General features: G+C 44.5%; 2 protein-coding genes across 3 annotated transcripts; one reads left to right on the forward strand and one right to left on the reverse strand.

Moving 5' to 3' along the window:
- The first annotated feature begins 3663 nt into the window (after window positions 1–3663).
- On the forward strand, window positions 3664–7069 carry LOC147405902 (L10-interacting MYB domain-containing protein-like). Of its 2 annotated transcripts, XM_086433787.1 has the most exons (3): window positions 3664–4072; window positions 5855–6178; window positions 6265–7069. In XM_086433787.1, the coding sequence occupies exons 2-3, from the start codon at window positions 5855–5857 to the stop codon at window positions 6898–6900; spliced, it is 960 nt and encodes a 319-aa protein (XP_086289913.1). In that variant the 5' UTR covers window positions 3664–4072; the 3' UTR covers window positions 6901–7069. The 2 variants fall into 2 exon arrangements, with proteins under 2 accessions (XP_086289913.1, XP_086289912.1); XM_086433786.1 differs by lacking the exon at window positions 3664–4072 and having other exon boundaries at window positions 4659–6178.
- Window positions 7070–12136: 5067 nt separating this feature from the next.
- Window positions 12137–17566, reverse strand: LOC147405903 (uncharacterized). Its single transcript, XM_086432454.1, has 3 exons — window positions 17475–17566; window positions 15461–17393; window positions 12137–15415 (listed from the first exon to the last, which is right to left on the reverse strand). The coding sequence occupies exons 1-3, from the start codon at window positions 17564–17566 to the stop codon at window positions 12137–12139; spliced, it is 5304 nt and encodes a 1767-aa protein (XP_086288580.1).

A 17566-nucleotide genomic window follows, 5' to 3' on the forward strand; every position in this document is an offset into this window, starting at 1 on the left:
CGTACTCAACAAATCATTGTGGCTATGGACCCTAGAGAAAGAACAAGTGGCAATTATCCTTTAAAACCTAAGATAAGGATATGATCAGCACCTAGTCACCCAGTATCTCCATACATTTGAGTCCTTATTACAAGTCGGAAGTCAGATCGAGGACATTTTTGCCTCTAGGGTCCTTTCCAACCCCTCAGACAAGAAGTCCAAGAAACCCTTCATTTTCAAACCCAGCACCAACCACGTCTATATAGTCAACACATCCACCACTCCAGTTCAACCTCTAGCCCAAACTCAAGCTAATCCAGGTCAGACTTGAACTTCACTTCAATTTACCAATCTAGGGATGACTCTTATCGTAGTTTTTTAAAAATTATTGAAGAAAGGGCTTCTCTCCCCTCTCCAACCTTGACCTTTATCAAACCATCTACCAGTCTCGCACAACTCTAATATTTTCTACGAATTCCATCAAAACTTTGGCCATCATATTGATCAATGTAACATCCTCCGCCACACTATTCAAAATCTCATCAATAATAAAAGGGTCACCATCCCTATCCCAGCACCACCAAATGTCACCATTAATCCATTACCTGCCTATAAACCTTCATCAACCCTGAACATGATTTTCAATACCCAAATACCATTCGACCCTGTCTCTCTCATCCATCCAATCCATATTAAACCACCCAGTCACCATGTTGTCAAAATAGTTTTCACCGACGAGGTTTAAACTATAAGTTATAAGCCATTTGATCTGACCTTGGATGGGGCATACTATCTATCCCCACCTCATTATAATAGCCTCGCATTCACTAGTTACATACTCTTGACTTAAATGAACCCAAAATGCTCTATTTCTTTGATAGATGAAGACCCATACTTGTTGATTGAAGAAGATGAGCCTTTTTTCCTTTCCTGCAACGAAGTCAGATATGTGACTCGAGAGGAAAGAATCTTTAAGCCACTAGAACTCTGTGTCGACAATCCCACAACCTTAGAAAGAAAAAAGAAGATGATCCCATTAAAGAAATTATCGAAGAAGATAACTCTGTGATCAAGTAGTTAAAGAGATCAGGGGTCAATATCTTAGTTTGGGGTTTGCTCATGGTTTTCACTGCCCATAGGGAGGTCATTCTCAAAGCACTAGGCACAACCCAAGTCTCCCTCGATACTTCCACTGATCAGTTGGCTAGTATAGTAGGGGCAACTTATATGGAGAACATTTTGTCTTTCTCAGACTCAGACCTCCCGAAAGAATGAGCAAACCATACTAAGACATTGCATATTATAGTCGACTGCAACAGGATGAGGGGCTATCTGGTTTTAGTTGATAATAGGAGTATATTGAATATTTGTCCCTTGAAGACTACTACTTACCTTGATTTTAAAGTCAAAGATCTCAAGCCAACCAATCAAGGTATTAGGACATATGATAACACCAAGAGGAATGTACTAGGGATTTTGTACCTCCGATTATCCATAAGCATAGTTAAATTTTCTGTAGAATTTCAAGTCATTGACATCCAATCCTCTTTTAGTTTGCTATTAGGAAGATCGTGGCTACACCAGATCAAAGCCATACCCTCCACGCTATACCAAAAGGTCAAATTTATTAAAAATAGACTAGTGACTACCCTCCATGGAGATGCCAAGATTGTGGGGATTGTAAACAGTATCGAAGCCAAAAGTGAGTCGTTGCTTGAGATTCAACCAGAACAACAAGGGGTGAAGCTCAGCAGGTTCGAATTCGAGGAGATGTGCTCAATTCAATGGAACCACACCGTAAAGAAATATTTCCCTATCGGAAATATCTCTAATTGTTATATGGATAATATGTTCAAGAATAAGAGGTTTTTTCCTAGTATGGACCTAGGTCGTAGGTAACAAAGTATTAAAGAAGCACCAATAATCAAAGAAATCACCGGCACATTCGATTTAGGTTATAAACCTTCTAAGGAAGACTGGGCCCAATATTGGAAGACAAAACTAGACAAAACAAATACAAAAAGGTAATGACGCTCCACTAATCTGATTAAGATGAAGCCTTATCATAAGACCCTTAATGAATACTTCGTGAAAGTAGGAAAATATTTTTCTTATTGTGGTTTCCTATAGACATTCATTGATCACATCACGGGTACGCATCTACTAGGGTTTGAAATCTTCTTTAGCATGGATTGGCCTAAAAAGGAAGTAAATAAAGAGATTGAAGAAAGAAAAACTGAAGACTCGCAACTCAGTGTAGACTCTCTCAGTATTAATTAGTTGTTCATTAAAAATCACATTGTCTTAGTGTGTCAGTTGGGGATGGGATCCCAAATCCTTAGTCTGTAATCAAACGACCATATTGGGTTTCTTTCTAATTATCATGTAGTAAGTCTTGTACTTTGTGTTGAGACTAGTTTTGTCAGTCCTATTACGCCTGCTAAGCCAAATGTGTTTGATGAGTTTATTTTTGTTGAATCTATTGAGTCCGTTAAGTCTATAGTAAGTCCTATCACCCATCTCTTTTTAATTAAATAAAAGAAATTTCTGATTACCCTGTGCATAATAATAATTTAACTAATAATCTGACTTCAGAGGGAGAGTCTTCTGACGAAAAACCTCCCCCCGAACTAATTATATTACTTGAACAAGAAAATGACATCAGACTCGACCTCTAATAGAAGAAATAAATATTATCAACCTCGAAACAAAAGAAAACCCTCAAAAGATTCAGATTGGTGTGACCTTATCTCTCGATAAACGCAAGGAGATAATGGATTTTCTCATAAAGTTCAAAGACGTGTTCACGTAGTCTTACGAAGACAAGTCAGGAGTAAGTACAAACATTGTTCAACATCGGATTTCATTACATCCTGATGCTCGACCAGTTAAGTAGAAACTTCGATGTATCAAATCAGAATGGACTCTAAAAATCAAAGAGGATGTTACAAAGTAAATTAACGCTAGATTTTTTGAAGTAGTATAGTACCCTGAGTGGATTGCTAATGTAGTCCCAATTCCTAAAAAAGATGGAAAGATCAGAATGTGCATGGATTTTAGAGACCTGAACAAGGCAAGTCCAAAAGATAGTTTCCCTCTACCACACATAGATGTTTTAGTAAATAGTACAGTATGGCACGCTTTGATATAATCAGATAAAGATGGACCATCATGATATGCAAAAGACGTCGTTCATCACACAGTGGAGAATCTTTTGCTACAAAGTCATGTCTTTCGATTTGAAGAACGCTAGGACTACCCACCAAAAAGTAGTTACGACTTTATTACACGACATGATACACATTGAAGTTGAGGTTTATGTGGATGATATGATAGTAAAATCCAAGGAACGACTGGGACACGCCACTACACTTGAAAAGTTTCTCATAAGGATTCAAAAATACTAGCTGCGTCTCAACCCGTAAAAATGTGTATTCGGAGTAACTTCTGAAAAATTATTGGGATTCGTGGTCAATCAAAAAGGGATCGAAGTAGACCCTAAAAAAATTAAAGTTATCCAAGAAATGGAACCTCCTAAGCGACTGTTTGTTACCGCTTCAAAACGCAGCTTTCATTGCGTTTGCGGTGAAAAGCTGCGATTTCACTCGTAATTACCGTTTGTTAAAAACGGCGTTTAAAATCTGCGTTTCGTAATTGCGTTTGGAAATGCAAATTAGAGAAGCTCGGTTGAGACGCTTTTGTAATCGCGTTTGCGGGGGAATAAAACACCGAATAAACGGTTGAGGTGAAAATACGATTTTGCCCCTGCCCCTTTACTCTATTCTCTTCGACATAACCTTCGACAGATCTCTCTCAATCTCGCCTCTCTCTCGATCTCACCTCTCTCTCTCTCGCTCTCTCTATCACACCTCTCTCTCTATCTCACGGTCTCTCTCTCTATCACACCTCTCTCTCTCTCTATCTCACGGTCTCTCACACAGCTGCGCACGGTTGTTCGGCCTCGATCTTGCACAGATCTGTCTGCCGCGAAGCACTCTCTCTCTCTGTCGAGCCACGCACAGATCTACGTTTAGCCGGAGTTCCACTTCGTCTCATCTCTCTCGACAAACAGCGGAATCAAACCGAACTTGTGGTTCGATTTTTCTAACCCTATAAACATGGAAGTTTCTGATTTTTTTTTTTAAATTTTAGGGGCTACTTTGATTATATTTGTGATAATTATTTTGTGCAAATTTCATCTCTTCTCCCTCGACAAACAGTTGCTTCAAACGAGATTTTTGGTTCCATTTTTATAACCCTATAAACATTGAAATTTCTGAAATTTTTTTACCAATTTTAGGGTCTAGTTGATTATAATTTTATTATTTAAAAAATTTTCATAATTTTTTTTTATCAATTTTATTCAATTTGGTTAGATTTTTCTAACCATCTAAACATGGATCAGAATTTTTTTTATTATCAATTTTAGGGTATAATTGATTATAGTTTTGTGCAAATTTCATAATTTTTTTTCATCAATTTTATTTAATTTGGTTTGATTTTTCTAACCCTATAAACATGAAAATTTCAAAAAAAATTTATCAATTTTAGGGTGTACGTGATTATAGTTTTGTTATTTAAGCAAATTTCAGAATTTTTTTTTTTATATCAATTTGGTTCGATTTTTTTAACCATCTAAACATGGAAATTTCAGAATTTTATTTTTATCAATTTTAGGGTCTAATTGATTATAGTTTTGTGCAAGTTTCAGAATTTTTTTTTATCAATTTTATTTAATTGGGTTTGATTTTTCTAAACGTATAAACATGGAAATTTCATATGGGTGTGTTTATTATTAATGGTAGCATTATTTACATATGGGTGTGTGTGTGTTTATTATTAATGGTAGCATTATTTACATATGGGTGTGTGTGTCATCAACTTTTATTCAACTATGACTGCAATTTGTTGGATAAAACTCTTGATTCTTTGTGCAAGAATCCATCGTCCTTAAGTTCCTCAACTTCATCTTCAATTTCTTGAAAAAGGTTATATTCTACCTAAAATTCTATTGCCTTAGAAAATCATTATTATTTGTGAGGTAAAGTAGGTGAATATCAAGATTAAAAAAAAAAATTGTAGGTTGAAGGTGGCTAACTTTACCTTTGAAAATTGGGAAGGGATGACTGGTTTTGGTGAGAACTAGAAGGGTTTTGTTTGGTTTGGGACAATGAAAATGAAGGCATACATCTGATGCACATAAGGTCTTGACCTGGCTCCTCAAATCAAACCATCGAATAATCATCGAGATTCACTTCACATTAGACATGATCCTAAATGTCATCAGTATTATCACTTTATAGCTTGAAGACATCATCATGCCTATATCTATATCTTGGATGACTCATCATCATAGCTTTAATAAATTTAAATGGGGAGGTTGTCTTCCTGATATTGAAAACATTCTTTTGTTCTTCTATGGAAATGACTTTCAGAACATGGCCATGTTAAATGGGTAGCATTATTTACATATGACTGTGTTGAGTTTTAAAGTTTGAATATTTGAATCATGAATGCTTTTCTTTATCTTACACACGCACACACACACACATCAATTACTGTACTCTGTACAGTCAAAGATTGAGAACACAGGGATCCCTCACCGTGGGACTGAGAACTGTGCGTTCTTCCGGCTATCTATAGGATAGCCTAACATTGCCTCCTGGTTTCTCTCTTTGATTATACATTGTGCAAAAATCAAAATATATATGGAATCCATCACCGTGGGACTGAAAACAGTATTTTTATTGTTCTTACTTATTTCGTTATTTTTTTTGTTTGTGAACTAAAGATTTTACAAAAGATTGATGATGAGATTGAAGTAGAATATGACATGTTTTGTTCCATGCACTACTGTTGTTATTACCATTGACAGATGGAAGATAACAATTCAAAAAGTGCGAAAGCAGATTGGACACCCAAACAACATGAAGTTTGGGTCGAGATATGCTATGAATTAGTTAAAAAGGGGAGGAGACCACATAAAGTACTTGATAAGATCGGATATGAAACATTGGTGAAAGAGTTTAAAAGGATAACTGGCGTTTATTATGATAGAGGGCAAATGAAAAACAAGTGGGATAGACAAAAAGGACTTTGGGGACGTTGGAATAAGATTTGCACAAATACTGGCGTCTCTTATAATGTTGAGACGGGTATATTAGATGCAAGTGAGGATTGGTGGGATGGGTGGTTAGAGGTATATATTTTTTTTACTTCTTTATTTCATTTATTTAAATTTTTTTATTTCTTTTATATATAATTTAGAATTTTTATTTTTTAAAGCATCATCCAAAAGATGCAATATTTCGATCGAAGCCTTTGATGTTTGCGAAGCAATTAGATGTAATCTTTGGAGGCACATATGCTACTGGTAGCCGGATGTGGTCGCCTGCATCTGGTACAATGCCATCTACATCAGTAAACCAACCAGATAATCTTGGGGATGATCTAGAAGATGTCATGGAGACCTTGCCCCCAGAGTCTCAGACACCTCTAGACTTTACTCTTGATGATGCTGATGAGTTAGGGGATGATGCTACCGCTACTGTACCCCCACCCACAGATCCTGTTCGACGCAGAAGTGGAGATACTCTACAATCTCAGGGTCGTAGGCAGAAGATGACTCCTGCTATGCTAATTGGCCAATCATTGGTGAAGCTCGTAGATGCAGTTAACAATCAGACATCTGCTTCTATCAATCAGACATCTGTTAAGAAAGGCACTATTCAAGAGTCAATCGACCTCTTAGACCAGCTAACAGAGATAACCCCCAACAGTGATCTCTATCATTTTGCGTTAAAGATGTTTATGAAAAACAAGCAATTCAGAGAGATTTTTTGTGGGTTACGATCAACAGATGTTCGTCTTAGGTGGTTAGAGAGCGAGATGACTGATTATCTGGCTGGGAGAGATTGTTAGACATTTTTTCATGTTATTTTTATGTTATGTTAGTTTTGGGATGCACCTATAGGGTGCAATATACTTGGTTACTTTTATATTTATGTCGGTTTGATGATGCACCTATAGGGTGCAATATACATTGGTTACTTTTTGCATTAATATGATGTAATATACTATGTTAGATGGATATGTTAATTTTTGTTAGACATATATTATATTTCCTATAGATGGATATTATTTGCACTATTGGATGTTTATTGTGATTAATATTGTGGATAATGAGTTTTGTTGTATGTGGTGGATATCATTTTATTGTGTATTGTAAGTTAGGTGTATATACAACTAATATGGATCCATAAACAGGTCAAATGGATTCAGATGTTGATAGCACAAATACTGTTGATACTGCTGATACCATGGATTCAAATGATGATACCAATAATAGTGTTGGGTCAAGTGTTTTAAATTTAGGCACGAGAGGAGCCATCCTAGGTTCTTTATTTTATTGTGCGAATGTCTTAGATAGGGAGGAACATAGTAATTGTCCATTCAAAGGGATTGATTTTGTGCGAAAAACACTGAATGATAATACGATGTGCCACGCATTGTTTAGAATGGAAAGTCATGTATTTATGAATCTATGTTCTATTCTTGAGGAACGGGGTCTGCTAAAGATGCAACGATATATTATTATTCAGGAACAAGTAGCGATGTTCCTATTGATAATAGGACATAATCAAGGACAAAGAGTAATTGCAGATCGTTTTGTTCATTCACTTGAAACGGTTAGCAAGTATTTCAACATAGTTCTTTTGGCGATTGTGAACTTGTCAATGTCCTTGATTGTACCTCCCGACCTCAATGAAGTCTCTCCGCACATCCGTAACAATCCTCGTTTTTGGCCATATTTTAAGGTAATTTCTCATATACATACACTTTAAATATATTTATTTTATTAATGTTTATAGATTAATATAATTAAAAAATATGTAGGGTTGTATTGGAGCGATAGACGGAACACATATTAGTGCATTTGTACCAATAGCAGACCAAATACAATATCGAGGACATAAGGGACTCACGCAAAATATAATGGCAACATGTTCGTTTGACATGTTGTTCACTCATGTGGTGGTTGGTTGGGAAGGATCGGCTAATGATTCACGGGTCTTCCTTGAGACATTGAATACTCCCAATTTAAATTTTCCATATCCTCCACCAGGTCTGTATTTAAAAGTTTGTCAATTATATATATTTATATTCAAGATTAGGCAATATAATTTTTTTTTGGATAATAGGTGTAGATGCACGAAATGGCACTACACTTTCCTTCTCTTTAAGCTCGGGGGACCTGCAAAACAGCCCACTCCGACGATCAAGTTAGCCAAATTGATCAGTGTAATGTGTTTAGAGAAGAAGAATTCGAACCTCTTTTACTCATAATCTTCTTCCTTATATAGGTGCTTGACTTGTTCGTTTTCTGTGCCACCCCTTGAGGTGACTTGGGGTAGTTAGCCTACTCTCTGACATGTCAGCTGCAGGAGTTGTTGCAACTGCCCTATCACTTTTGAGAAAGTCAGATTTGGTCTGACATGACGTGGGTGGTTAGAACTGGCTGTCTATTGCAGGCTTATCTGTCAGACCTGTCATACCGACCTACGAGCTGATGGCTCAGCTCCGATCTCGGAATGCATGCATTCGTCGGGATTAATAAACCGACCCACGACCTCAAAGCATTAACCTCGGCCCCTGATCGAGCCACGTGTCCGTGCTCAAGAATTTCCCCCCACAATACCCCCTCCCGAGGGCTCGGTCAGAATGATCGGGTACTCGGGAATAACAAAAATTGACACGTGGATGCCTCTCATTGGGTCTCAGCTGAGATTAATGATATCTTTATGGCGAATAAAGAGATCGTTCTCACTTCTCGAGGGCGGCGGTCGGTTGGGCTCTTATCGCAGTTCGCGCCCTGTCTGTTGGTTTAAACGGCGCAATTATTACAAGGAGTACACGTGGCGCCCGGAGAGTGGCATCGATTCGTGTGTAAAGGGTCGAACGGTCGTATTGGTTTTCTCAGCGTTTAATGCCTCATTATTGTCTCGTGAAACCCTGTCCGTTGATGCTAAGTGCACATCTCGAGGTCCTCCTTATCTATAAATATCCCATTTACCTCTTATTTTTACTTTCACTTTCACTCTTCCTGCTGTTACTCTGTCCGTTTGCCCCCTCGCGCGCTCCCTGCCTCTGCCAGTGCCCTTGCTGTGCCGTTCAGTCGCCTGAGGTGTCCGGTTAATCGAAGTGCAAAGTCAAAGGAAGGTAACGGAAAACACAGAGGCACCTCTCCTCTCCTTTCTCCCTCTTTTTTTTTTTCTGTACACCCAGATGGCCAAGGGAAAATCCCACGCCCCTGCTCGCCCTTCTCTAGAGGTGGTTAGGGACACATTTGGTGTCCCAGCCAGCGTAGGCATGTCCTACGTGGATGAAGCCTCGTCCCTCAGGGAAAGTCCCTCAGGTACCACAATAGTACACTGGGGGCAATTCAGGGCAGGTCTCAGAGTCCCTCTAAGCAGGTTGACTCGGGAAGTCCTGAATTTTTATAGGAGGGCTCCTGGGCAAATGAGTGGAAATTTCTTCCGACTCATTAGCGTCTGCGAGCACATGAACAGCAGGCTGGAGGACGGCCTCCAGCTCGGGCTATGGGACATAAGGGCCCAATTCGTCCTGAAGAAGTGCCCGAACAAACCGGGCTTCTTCTACCTATCTAAGAGGAGAGGGAAGCCGTCCTTGGTCGATCTTCCCGACTCGGACAAGGAATGGTTCCTGTTTCCAATTCAGATATCTGGAGGATGGGAGAGCGTTCCTGGTGACGAGCTTCCCTCTCTGGCCCACCCTTCGTTCAACCCCCAAGGTGAACTTTCCACTTTAATTCCCTTTCCTTCACCCTTTCAATTTCTTCTCTCTCTTTTTTTTTTTGGTAACTAACTTCAAACTTTTCTTGTTTCCTCAGTCCCGAGTAAAGACAAATTTCCGAGTGATTCGGTGGTGATCAATCACCTGCTATCGACTCCTGAGCTCTACAACCACGCCACCGCCTTCTTACCGCCAGCCATCCGTCCTCCGAGCATGGCGCTCCAATCCAAGCGCCCTCCCCCAGTCCTCGACTCCGACTCCGAGGACGAAGTCGCGGGGGCTACGCCGACACCAGCTACCGGGGTCCCAGTGGTGGGGGACTCCGGCATCGGGCAAGGAGAAGAAGAAGAAGAAGAGGAAGACCACCAGCCTCTACTTAAGAGGCTGAGGAGGGGGCCTCACCCTTCCAGAGCCTCGGCGGAAGTGATGCAGCTACCACCCCCTCCAGCTGCTGACGCCTCAATCCAACCAGTCGAGCCTTCGCACACATCCTCGGCTGGTTCGGCTCGTAGGGGAAGTCTGCCCCTCCCTCCCCCCTGGCTGGTACAACCATCAGTTAGGGGTAGGCCGGTATCGGATAAGGATTCTGCCCTATCTGATCCGGCCGTTGCCAGAGCGATCTTTAACGCGTCCGCGCTTCCGCGGGATGTGGAGAAGGTGCGTCGTAGTTTTGTCGGAGACTCGGCAAAATTTTCAAACGAGGCATTCCGAGCTTTGGCCTTGGTAAGTTTCCTACTTTTTGTTTCTGTTTTGGTGCTATTCCGCTGCGCTTGTATCTTTCTAACGCTCTGCTCTTCTTTTCTACCAGGTCCAACACGCCGTGGCCAAACTCGTTGAGGCTGGCGACACCTCCGCGCAGGACCTTAAATCCGCGGAGGGTCGCATATCTCAGCTCCAAGCTGAGAGGGATATGGCTGCGGCCAGCTCCCGAAAACTCCAAAAAAGCTTGGATAACGCACTATCCGAGCTGGAACAGAATAAAGACAAGCTAGCTCTGGCGGAGGGGAAGATTTCGTCGTTGGAGGAGCTAGTGAAGGCAAAGGAGGCGGAGCAAGAGAGAGCTCTTCAAGACCAGCTCAACTCCCTCCAAGCCCAACTGGATTCCTCGGAGGAAGCCTGGGAGGCGGCATACAACAAGCTGAAAGCGAAACTAAGGAAAGCCGAGGCTGCTGCGAAGAGGCCAGAGGTGATTCCCGAAGTTGAAACTGTCGTTGCCCCCGAGCCACCTATCGAAGATCAGCCTATTCCGACCGAGGAACAAGTCCCCGATGAAGCCGAAGCCACTCCTGCCGCGGATGCTTGATTTTCTTTTCTTTCTTTTTGTAACACAATTCTGTAACTTTATGTGTAGTTTTCAACGGAAATGAATATTTCACTTTTCGGTGACTCTCGTACCCTCTTGCTTTCTCTTCTTTCTTTCCTTTTTCTGTTGTGTTAAGGCATGCTGCTTAAAAAGAAGACAAACGGAATAACTTAGTATACTTAAGTCCTTAGGTTCGGTCATAAGATTTTTCCATGGATTTGATGCTAGCAAAGAACCGGAGCTCCAATTCCGAACTAGACTCCATAGTTTATCTTGGCTCCCGTATAGGAGCTAAAGCTTTCCCTTCAAACCGACTCCCCAGTTGGCCTCGGCTCCTATGGAGGGGCCGAGACTTTTCCTTAGACCAACACCTCAGTTGGGCTTGGTCCCCGTGGTGGGACCAAGGCTTTCCTCCAAACCAACTCCTCAGTTGGGCTCGGCTCCTATGGAGGGGCCGAGGCTTTCCCTTGGACCAACTCCTCAGTTGGGCTTGGTCCCCGTGATGGGACCAAGGCTTTTCCGTCGAACCAACTCCTCAGTTGGGCTCGGCTCCGATGGAGGAGCCGAGGCTTTTCCTTGGACCAACTCCCCAGTTGGGCTTGGTCCCCGTGGTGGGACCAAGGCTTTCCTCCAAACCAACTCCTCAGTTGGGCTCGGCTCCTATGGAGGGGCCGAGGCTTTTCCTTAGACCAACTCCCCAGTTGGGCTTGGTCCCCGTGGTGGGACCAAGGCTTTCCTCCAAACCAACTCCTCAGTTGGGCTCGGCTCTTATGGAGGAGTCGAGGCTTTCCCTTGGACCAACTCCTCAGTTGGGCTTGGTCCCCGTGATGGGACCAAGGCTTTTCCGTCGAACCAACTCCTCAGTTGGGCTCGGCTCCGATGGAGGAGCCGAGGCTTTTCCTTGGACCAACTCCCCAGTTGGGCTTGGTCCCCGTGGTGGGACCAAGGCTTTCCTCCAAACCAACTCCTCAGTTGGGCTCGGCTCCTATGGAGGGGCCGAGGCTTTTCCTTAGATAGCAGGGCTGTTGAGCAAGGATGACTTTATTGATAGTATTTCTTTAAATTGAATACATTCCATGGTGATTGAATTTCATCACCGGTCGGAGTCTCCAAGTAGTAAGCGCCATTTTTCCCGACCTTTCGTACAATATACGGTCCTTCCCAATTGCAGCCGAGCTTCCCACTATTAATTTCCTTGGTATTAGAAAATACCTTTCGTAACACCATATCTCCGACTTTGAACTCCCTGCAACGTACCTTCCGGTCATAAGATCTTTTCAGCACCTGTTGGTACCGTGCCAACCTCTCCGTGACCCTTTCCCGCGTCTCATCCAACCAATCCAAGTTCCGAGCCACCATCTCGTCGTTGAATTCTGTCTCGGCCACCAGCGTCCTCGTTGTAGGAATCTGTGTCTCGGTGGGAATGACAGCTTCTGTTCCATAGGCTAGTGCGAACGGAGTGTAACCTGTCGCCCTTCTTGCCGTGGTCCGGTATGCCCATAAGACGCTGTGTAGCTCGTCTACCCATCTTCCCTTGTGTTCCTCCAGCTTCTTCTTCAGGTTCGCGAGGATTGTCTTGTTTGACGCTTCGGCTTGGCCATTTCCCTGTGGATATCTTGGCGATGATTGCAGAGAACGGATTCCGTACTCCTTGAAGTACGATTGCACGCGGTTGCCCTTAAACTGAGTTCCATTATCAGAGATCAGTGCATAAGGGATCCCGAACCGCGTTATAATGTGCTCCCACGTGAACTTGATAACTTCTTCCTCCCGAATCCGTGTAAGGGGAACAGCTTCCACCCATTTAGTAAAATAATCTGTGGCTACTAGGATGAATAACTTGCCCCCCTTACCCCGAGGCAGAGGTCCCACAATGTCCATCCCCCATATCGAGAACGGCCAGGGTGACTTCATAGGGTGGAGTTCACTGGCTGGCTGCAAATGCATGGGGGCATGTTTTTGGCATTGATCACAGGTCCTTACATACCTCTTACAGTCTTCCTGCATCCTTGGCCAGAAGTAGCCCTGAGTGATAACCTTGTTGGCGAGCGACCGTCCTCCCGAATGATTACCGCAGATTCCCTCGTGGATTTCCGCCATTATTAGCTCGGACTCTTCTTTAGAAAGGCACTTAAGAAGTGGTCCCCCGAAAGACATTCTATACAGCTCTTCCCCAACGAGAGTGTACTTTCCGACCTGCCGAAGCAATTTCCTGGCCTCCCCTCTGTCTTCTGGCAGTACCTTTGAACGCAGATACTGAGTAAATTCTTCTATCCATCCCGACGTTCTATCGGCCTGTGCGCACTCCCTCTCCACATGTTCGATGCTTGCTTTAGGCAGGTATTCCACAGGTAAAGACCGTCCCTCCGTCTCCCCTAGCATTGAGGCAATGTAAGCCAATGAATCTGCGTGCCTGTTCTCATCCCTGGGTATTTGGCATATCTCCACTTGGTCGAACTTCTCAATCTCTCGTTTAACTGAGATCAGGTATCTCGCCATGCGTTCATCCTTTGCTTCAAATTTCCCATTGCATTGGTTGGCTATAAGTTGGGAGTCGGTGCATAGTTTTACCCGGCCGATTTTCAACTCGCTCGCCATTCTTAGCCCGTGGATGACTGCCTCGTACTCTGCTTCGTTATTTGATGCCCCGTACCCAAGTTTAATTACCTTTTCCAGTCTATCGTTGCTCGGTGTTACAATTACTATTCCAACCCCCGAGCCCGAGTAGTTCGATGATCCATCGACAAAAATTCTCCATCCTGCCTGCTTGTCCCACAGCTCTACTTCTTCCGTCCCTTCATCCTCGTTCTCCAACTCTACCCAGTTCGGATCCTCTACCGGGAAGTCCGCAAGGAAATCTGCCAACACCTGCCCTTTTATCGCTGTCCGGGATTCAAACTGTAAGTCGTACTCTCCGAGGATTACAGCCCACCTCGCCATCCTCCTTGACTTTTCGGATCTGTGCATCATCTCTTTCAGCGGGGTGTCCGTCACAACTCGGATGCGGTGGGAAAGGAAGTAAGGCCTGAGCTTGTGCGCCGAGTAAACGAGCGACAATCCCATCTTCTCCGTCCTTGTGTACTTAACCTCCGATATGCCCAATGTCTTGCTGACATAATAAATAGGATATTCCCGTCCCATTTCAACTTTAAAGAGGACTGAGCTTACCGATGATGGACTGGTCGCCAGATAAATCCCCAGCTCCTCTCCATCTTCCGGAGAGCTAAGGATCGGTGGCTGCCCCAAATACCTTTTTAGGTCGCTAAAGGCTACCTCGCACTCCGTACTCCATGCAAAATTCTTCTCCTTCTGTAATAACGTGAAGAGCGGGCGGCATCGATCGGACACCCTGGAGATAAACCTGTTTAGCGCAGCTATTCTCCCTGCCAGCTTCTGCACCTGCTTTTGGTTAGCGGGGCTCGGCATTTCTACCAACGCCCGGATCTGGTCTGGGTTTGCCTCGATACCTCTCCTGGTGATAATGTGCCCGAGGAATTTCCCAGAGGAAACAGCGAAGACACACTTCTTCGGATTCAACTTCATTTTGAAACTCCTCAGCCGATCAAATGTTTGCTTGAGGTCTGCCAGATGGTCTCCCGCTCTCTTGCTTTTTACCAACAGATCGTCGATATACACCTCCACAGTCTTTCCGATCAATCCTTCGAACATTTTTGTCACGAGTCTCTGGTAGGTTGCCCCGGCATTTCTCAGACCGAACGGCATAACTTTAAAACAGAACAGCCCTTGCTCGGTGATGAATGATGTCCGTTCCTGGTCTTCCACTGCTAAGGGGATCTGGTTATACCCCGAATATCCGTCCATAAACGACATTCTCTCATGTCCAGCCGTGGCATCGACCAACCTATCAATCCTTGGTAGCGGGAAGCTATCCTTTGGGCATGCCTTATTCAGGTTCGTGAAGTCGATGCACACTCTCACCCTTCCATCCTTCTTCGGCACTGCTACTATGTTCGCTATCCATTCTGGGTACTCTACCTCCCTGATAAACCCGGCCTTTAAAAGCTTTTCGATTTCCTCATTCACCCCCTGCCTGAGGCGCGGCGACAGCCTCCGGGGGTTCTGCCTAATAGGTCGGAAGCTTTCATCAACATTTAATCTATGACACGCCACCGACGGGTCTATCCCAGGCATGTCCTCCAATGACCATGCAAATACATCCTTGTTTGCCCTCAGAAGTTGGAGTATTGCTGCCCTCTCCTCCTGCAACATCGTGGTACCGACACTAACTACCTGTCCTCCATCGCCCCCGAGATCCACGGCTTCGACTTCCTCAACTGTCACTCGCTGCTCGCGCAGCGACTGCTTCTGTAATTGCTACGAAGATTCATTAACAGTTGGAGTTACCTTTCTCTTCTTCGGTGGGACGGCCTCAGAGCCTCGGTCCTGCTTCAAAGTCAGGTGAAAACACCTCTGCGCCATCTCCTGATCTCCCCTGATTTCCATTATTCCTTCCTTACCCGGGAAACGAATAACTTGATGATAGGTTGACGGGACTGCTTTCATCTCGTGTATCCATCTCCGGCCCAAGATCGCGTTATAAGCCGAGTCTGCATCTATTACCACAAATCTTGTCATTACCACTTTAGACCCTGCTGAGATCGGGAGTGTGATTTCTCCTACCGAGCTGCTAGCGGCGCCGTTGAACCCATAGACGAGGGTCGGCGTTGGCTCCAAACTTTCTGAAACCCCCATTCTCTTAGCCGCGCTTAGGAAGAGAATGTCCACCGCGCTCCCCGAATCCACGAGTATTCTTCGTAACTCGACGTTTCCCACTGGAAGCGCGATTACTAACGCGTCCTGATGGGGCCCTGCCGTCCCCCTTAGGTCACTTTCTGTGAATACGATTGCCCGGGGATCTGCTCCGTGGTTTGTCGTTCCAACTACCCGTACTCCTGACGCCACGCTGTTAACCCCGACCATATGTCGGATCTTTTTTACCTTCTCCCGAATCTCACGCCTAGACGGCACTTCGGCCCCTAATAATCTTGTGATGGTATGAATTATCCTGCGTTCTTCCGTCTCTCGACGCCCTCCTTTAGCCGGCTTTCGCTCGGGCTTTCGCTCAGCTCTCTCGGTAGTCTCCCCACTTCTCCTTCCTCCCGTGGAAACATAACCTTTGAGCTTCCCAGCATCGATCATATCCTGGATGATATGGCGCAGCCTGTAGCAGTCCTCAGTAGGGTGGTCCTCAGCCTCATGATACTCGCAGAATGGTTTTCCGGGTTTCCCCTTATACCCCCGTGGCGGCTGAACGAAATCGGGCTCCCCCCTTATGCGTCTCAGTATCACGGATAGTTTTTCGTTGAGCGGGGTATACACCCGGCCTCTTTTCCACCACGACTGCTCGTTCGAATCTCTCCGCCTTTTCTTACTTCCTTCCACTCCGGGGTGGGTCGGTACCTTTGAAGCGTCTACTCCTCCTTCGCTGTTAGCCACTGTCTGGGTGCTTCTTCTTCTGCCCTTCACAGATTCCTCCACCAGGATGTACTTTTCCACCTTCGCATATAAATCTTCTAAACGAGTAGGATCGGACTTGATCAAGGACTCATGCAACCGTGTTCCCGGGATCACCGCAGCGATGCACGCCGCGCATGCTGTGGCTTCGTCCATGCCTTCTACGTCCAGGGCTCTCGTTCGAAAACGGGTTATGAACGACCTAATACTCTCCCCGGGCTCCTGTCGAAGGTTAAATAGAGTGTTAACTCCGACCTTCTTCCTTCGCAGGTGCACGAACTGCCCTACGAACGTTTCTTCCAGCTCGGAAAAGCTCGTAATGGACTCGGCTGGTAAGGCCTGGAACCACATCATGGCCCCGAGCCTCAAGGTTGACGGAAACAGCTTGCAGAGCAACGGATCATCATTTTGGTACAGCACCATTTGACTTCTGTAGTGCAGTATATGGTCCATGGGATCTCGCGTCCCGTCATAAGTTTCAAACATTGGCATGTGGAACGACCTGGGTGGTTCTGACTTCATTATCGCCTGCGAGAATGGTGTCCCTTTGAGTTCCCGAATTGCGTTCCGTACCTTTTGCGCGGGATCCTTTCCTCGCGCGAATTCCTCATCCCTCCTTTTGAGCATCTCCTCCACTTCCTTCCTCGTCATGGTTTCTTTAACTTCAGAGCTTCCCTGCTGCGTTTTTACTGCTGCTGAATCCTCAGTCCAATCTACCTCCGTTCTTGCCGCTCGAACAGGATGGTCGCTACTCTGCTCTGCCCCTGGGCCTTCCTCGGTCTCCGCACGCTCGCCTAACCTTTGCCTGAGCTCTTCGTTTTCCCTTCTTATTTTCACTATCTCATCATTTTGTTTCTCCAACCCCCTGCGCATTTCCTCTCTCATTTCTGTGAGTAAGTTGTACATTGCTAGCATTGGATCCGGCGCGTTTGGGGGCGAGTCTGCTGGTAGCGGATTTGATGGCTCTCCACGGTTTTCGCCTCTAGCTCTTCCCAT

Source organism: Akebia trifoliata, chromosome 3, assembly GCF_017979445.1.
Source record: "Akebia trifoliata isolate Shusen 1 chromosome 3, ASM1797944v1, whole genome shotgun sequence".
NCBI lineage: Eukaryota > Viridiplantae > Streptophyta > Magnoliopsida > Ranunculales > Lardizabalaceae > Akebia > Akebia trifoliata.

What these genes read in the sequence shown, in the direction of transcription:
- LOC147405902 (XM_086433787.1), top strand. Translation starts at nt 5,855, where the DNA reads ATGGAAGATAACAATTCAAAAAGTGCGAAAGCAGATTGGACACCCAAA. An exon ending in GGTGGGATGGGTGGTTAGAG is followed by an intron (nt 6,179 to 6,264) that starts GTATATATTTTT and finishes TATTTTTTAAAG; the next exon opens with CATCATCCAAAAGATGCAAT.
- LOC147405903 (XM_086432454.1), bottom strand. Translation starts at nt 17,566, where the DNA reads ATGGGAAGAGCTAGAGGCGAAAACCGTGGAGAGCCATCAAATCCGCTA. An exon ending in CCGGATCCAATGCTAGCAAT is followed by an intron (nt 17,394 to 17,474) that starts GTACAACTTACT and finishes GAAAATAAGAAG; the next exon opens with GGAAAACGAAGAGCTCAGGC. An exon ending in TCCCACCGAAGAAGAGAAAG is followed by an intron (nt 15,416 to 15,460) that starts GTAACTCCAACT and finishes TTACAGAAGCAG; the next exon opens with TCGCTGCGCGAGCAGCGAGT.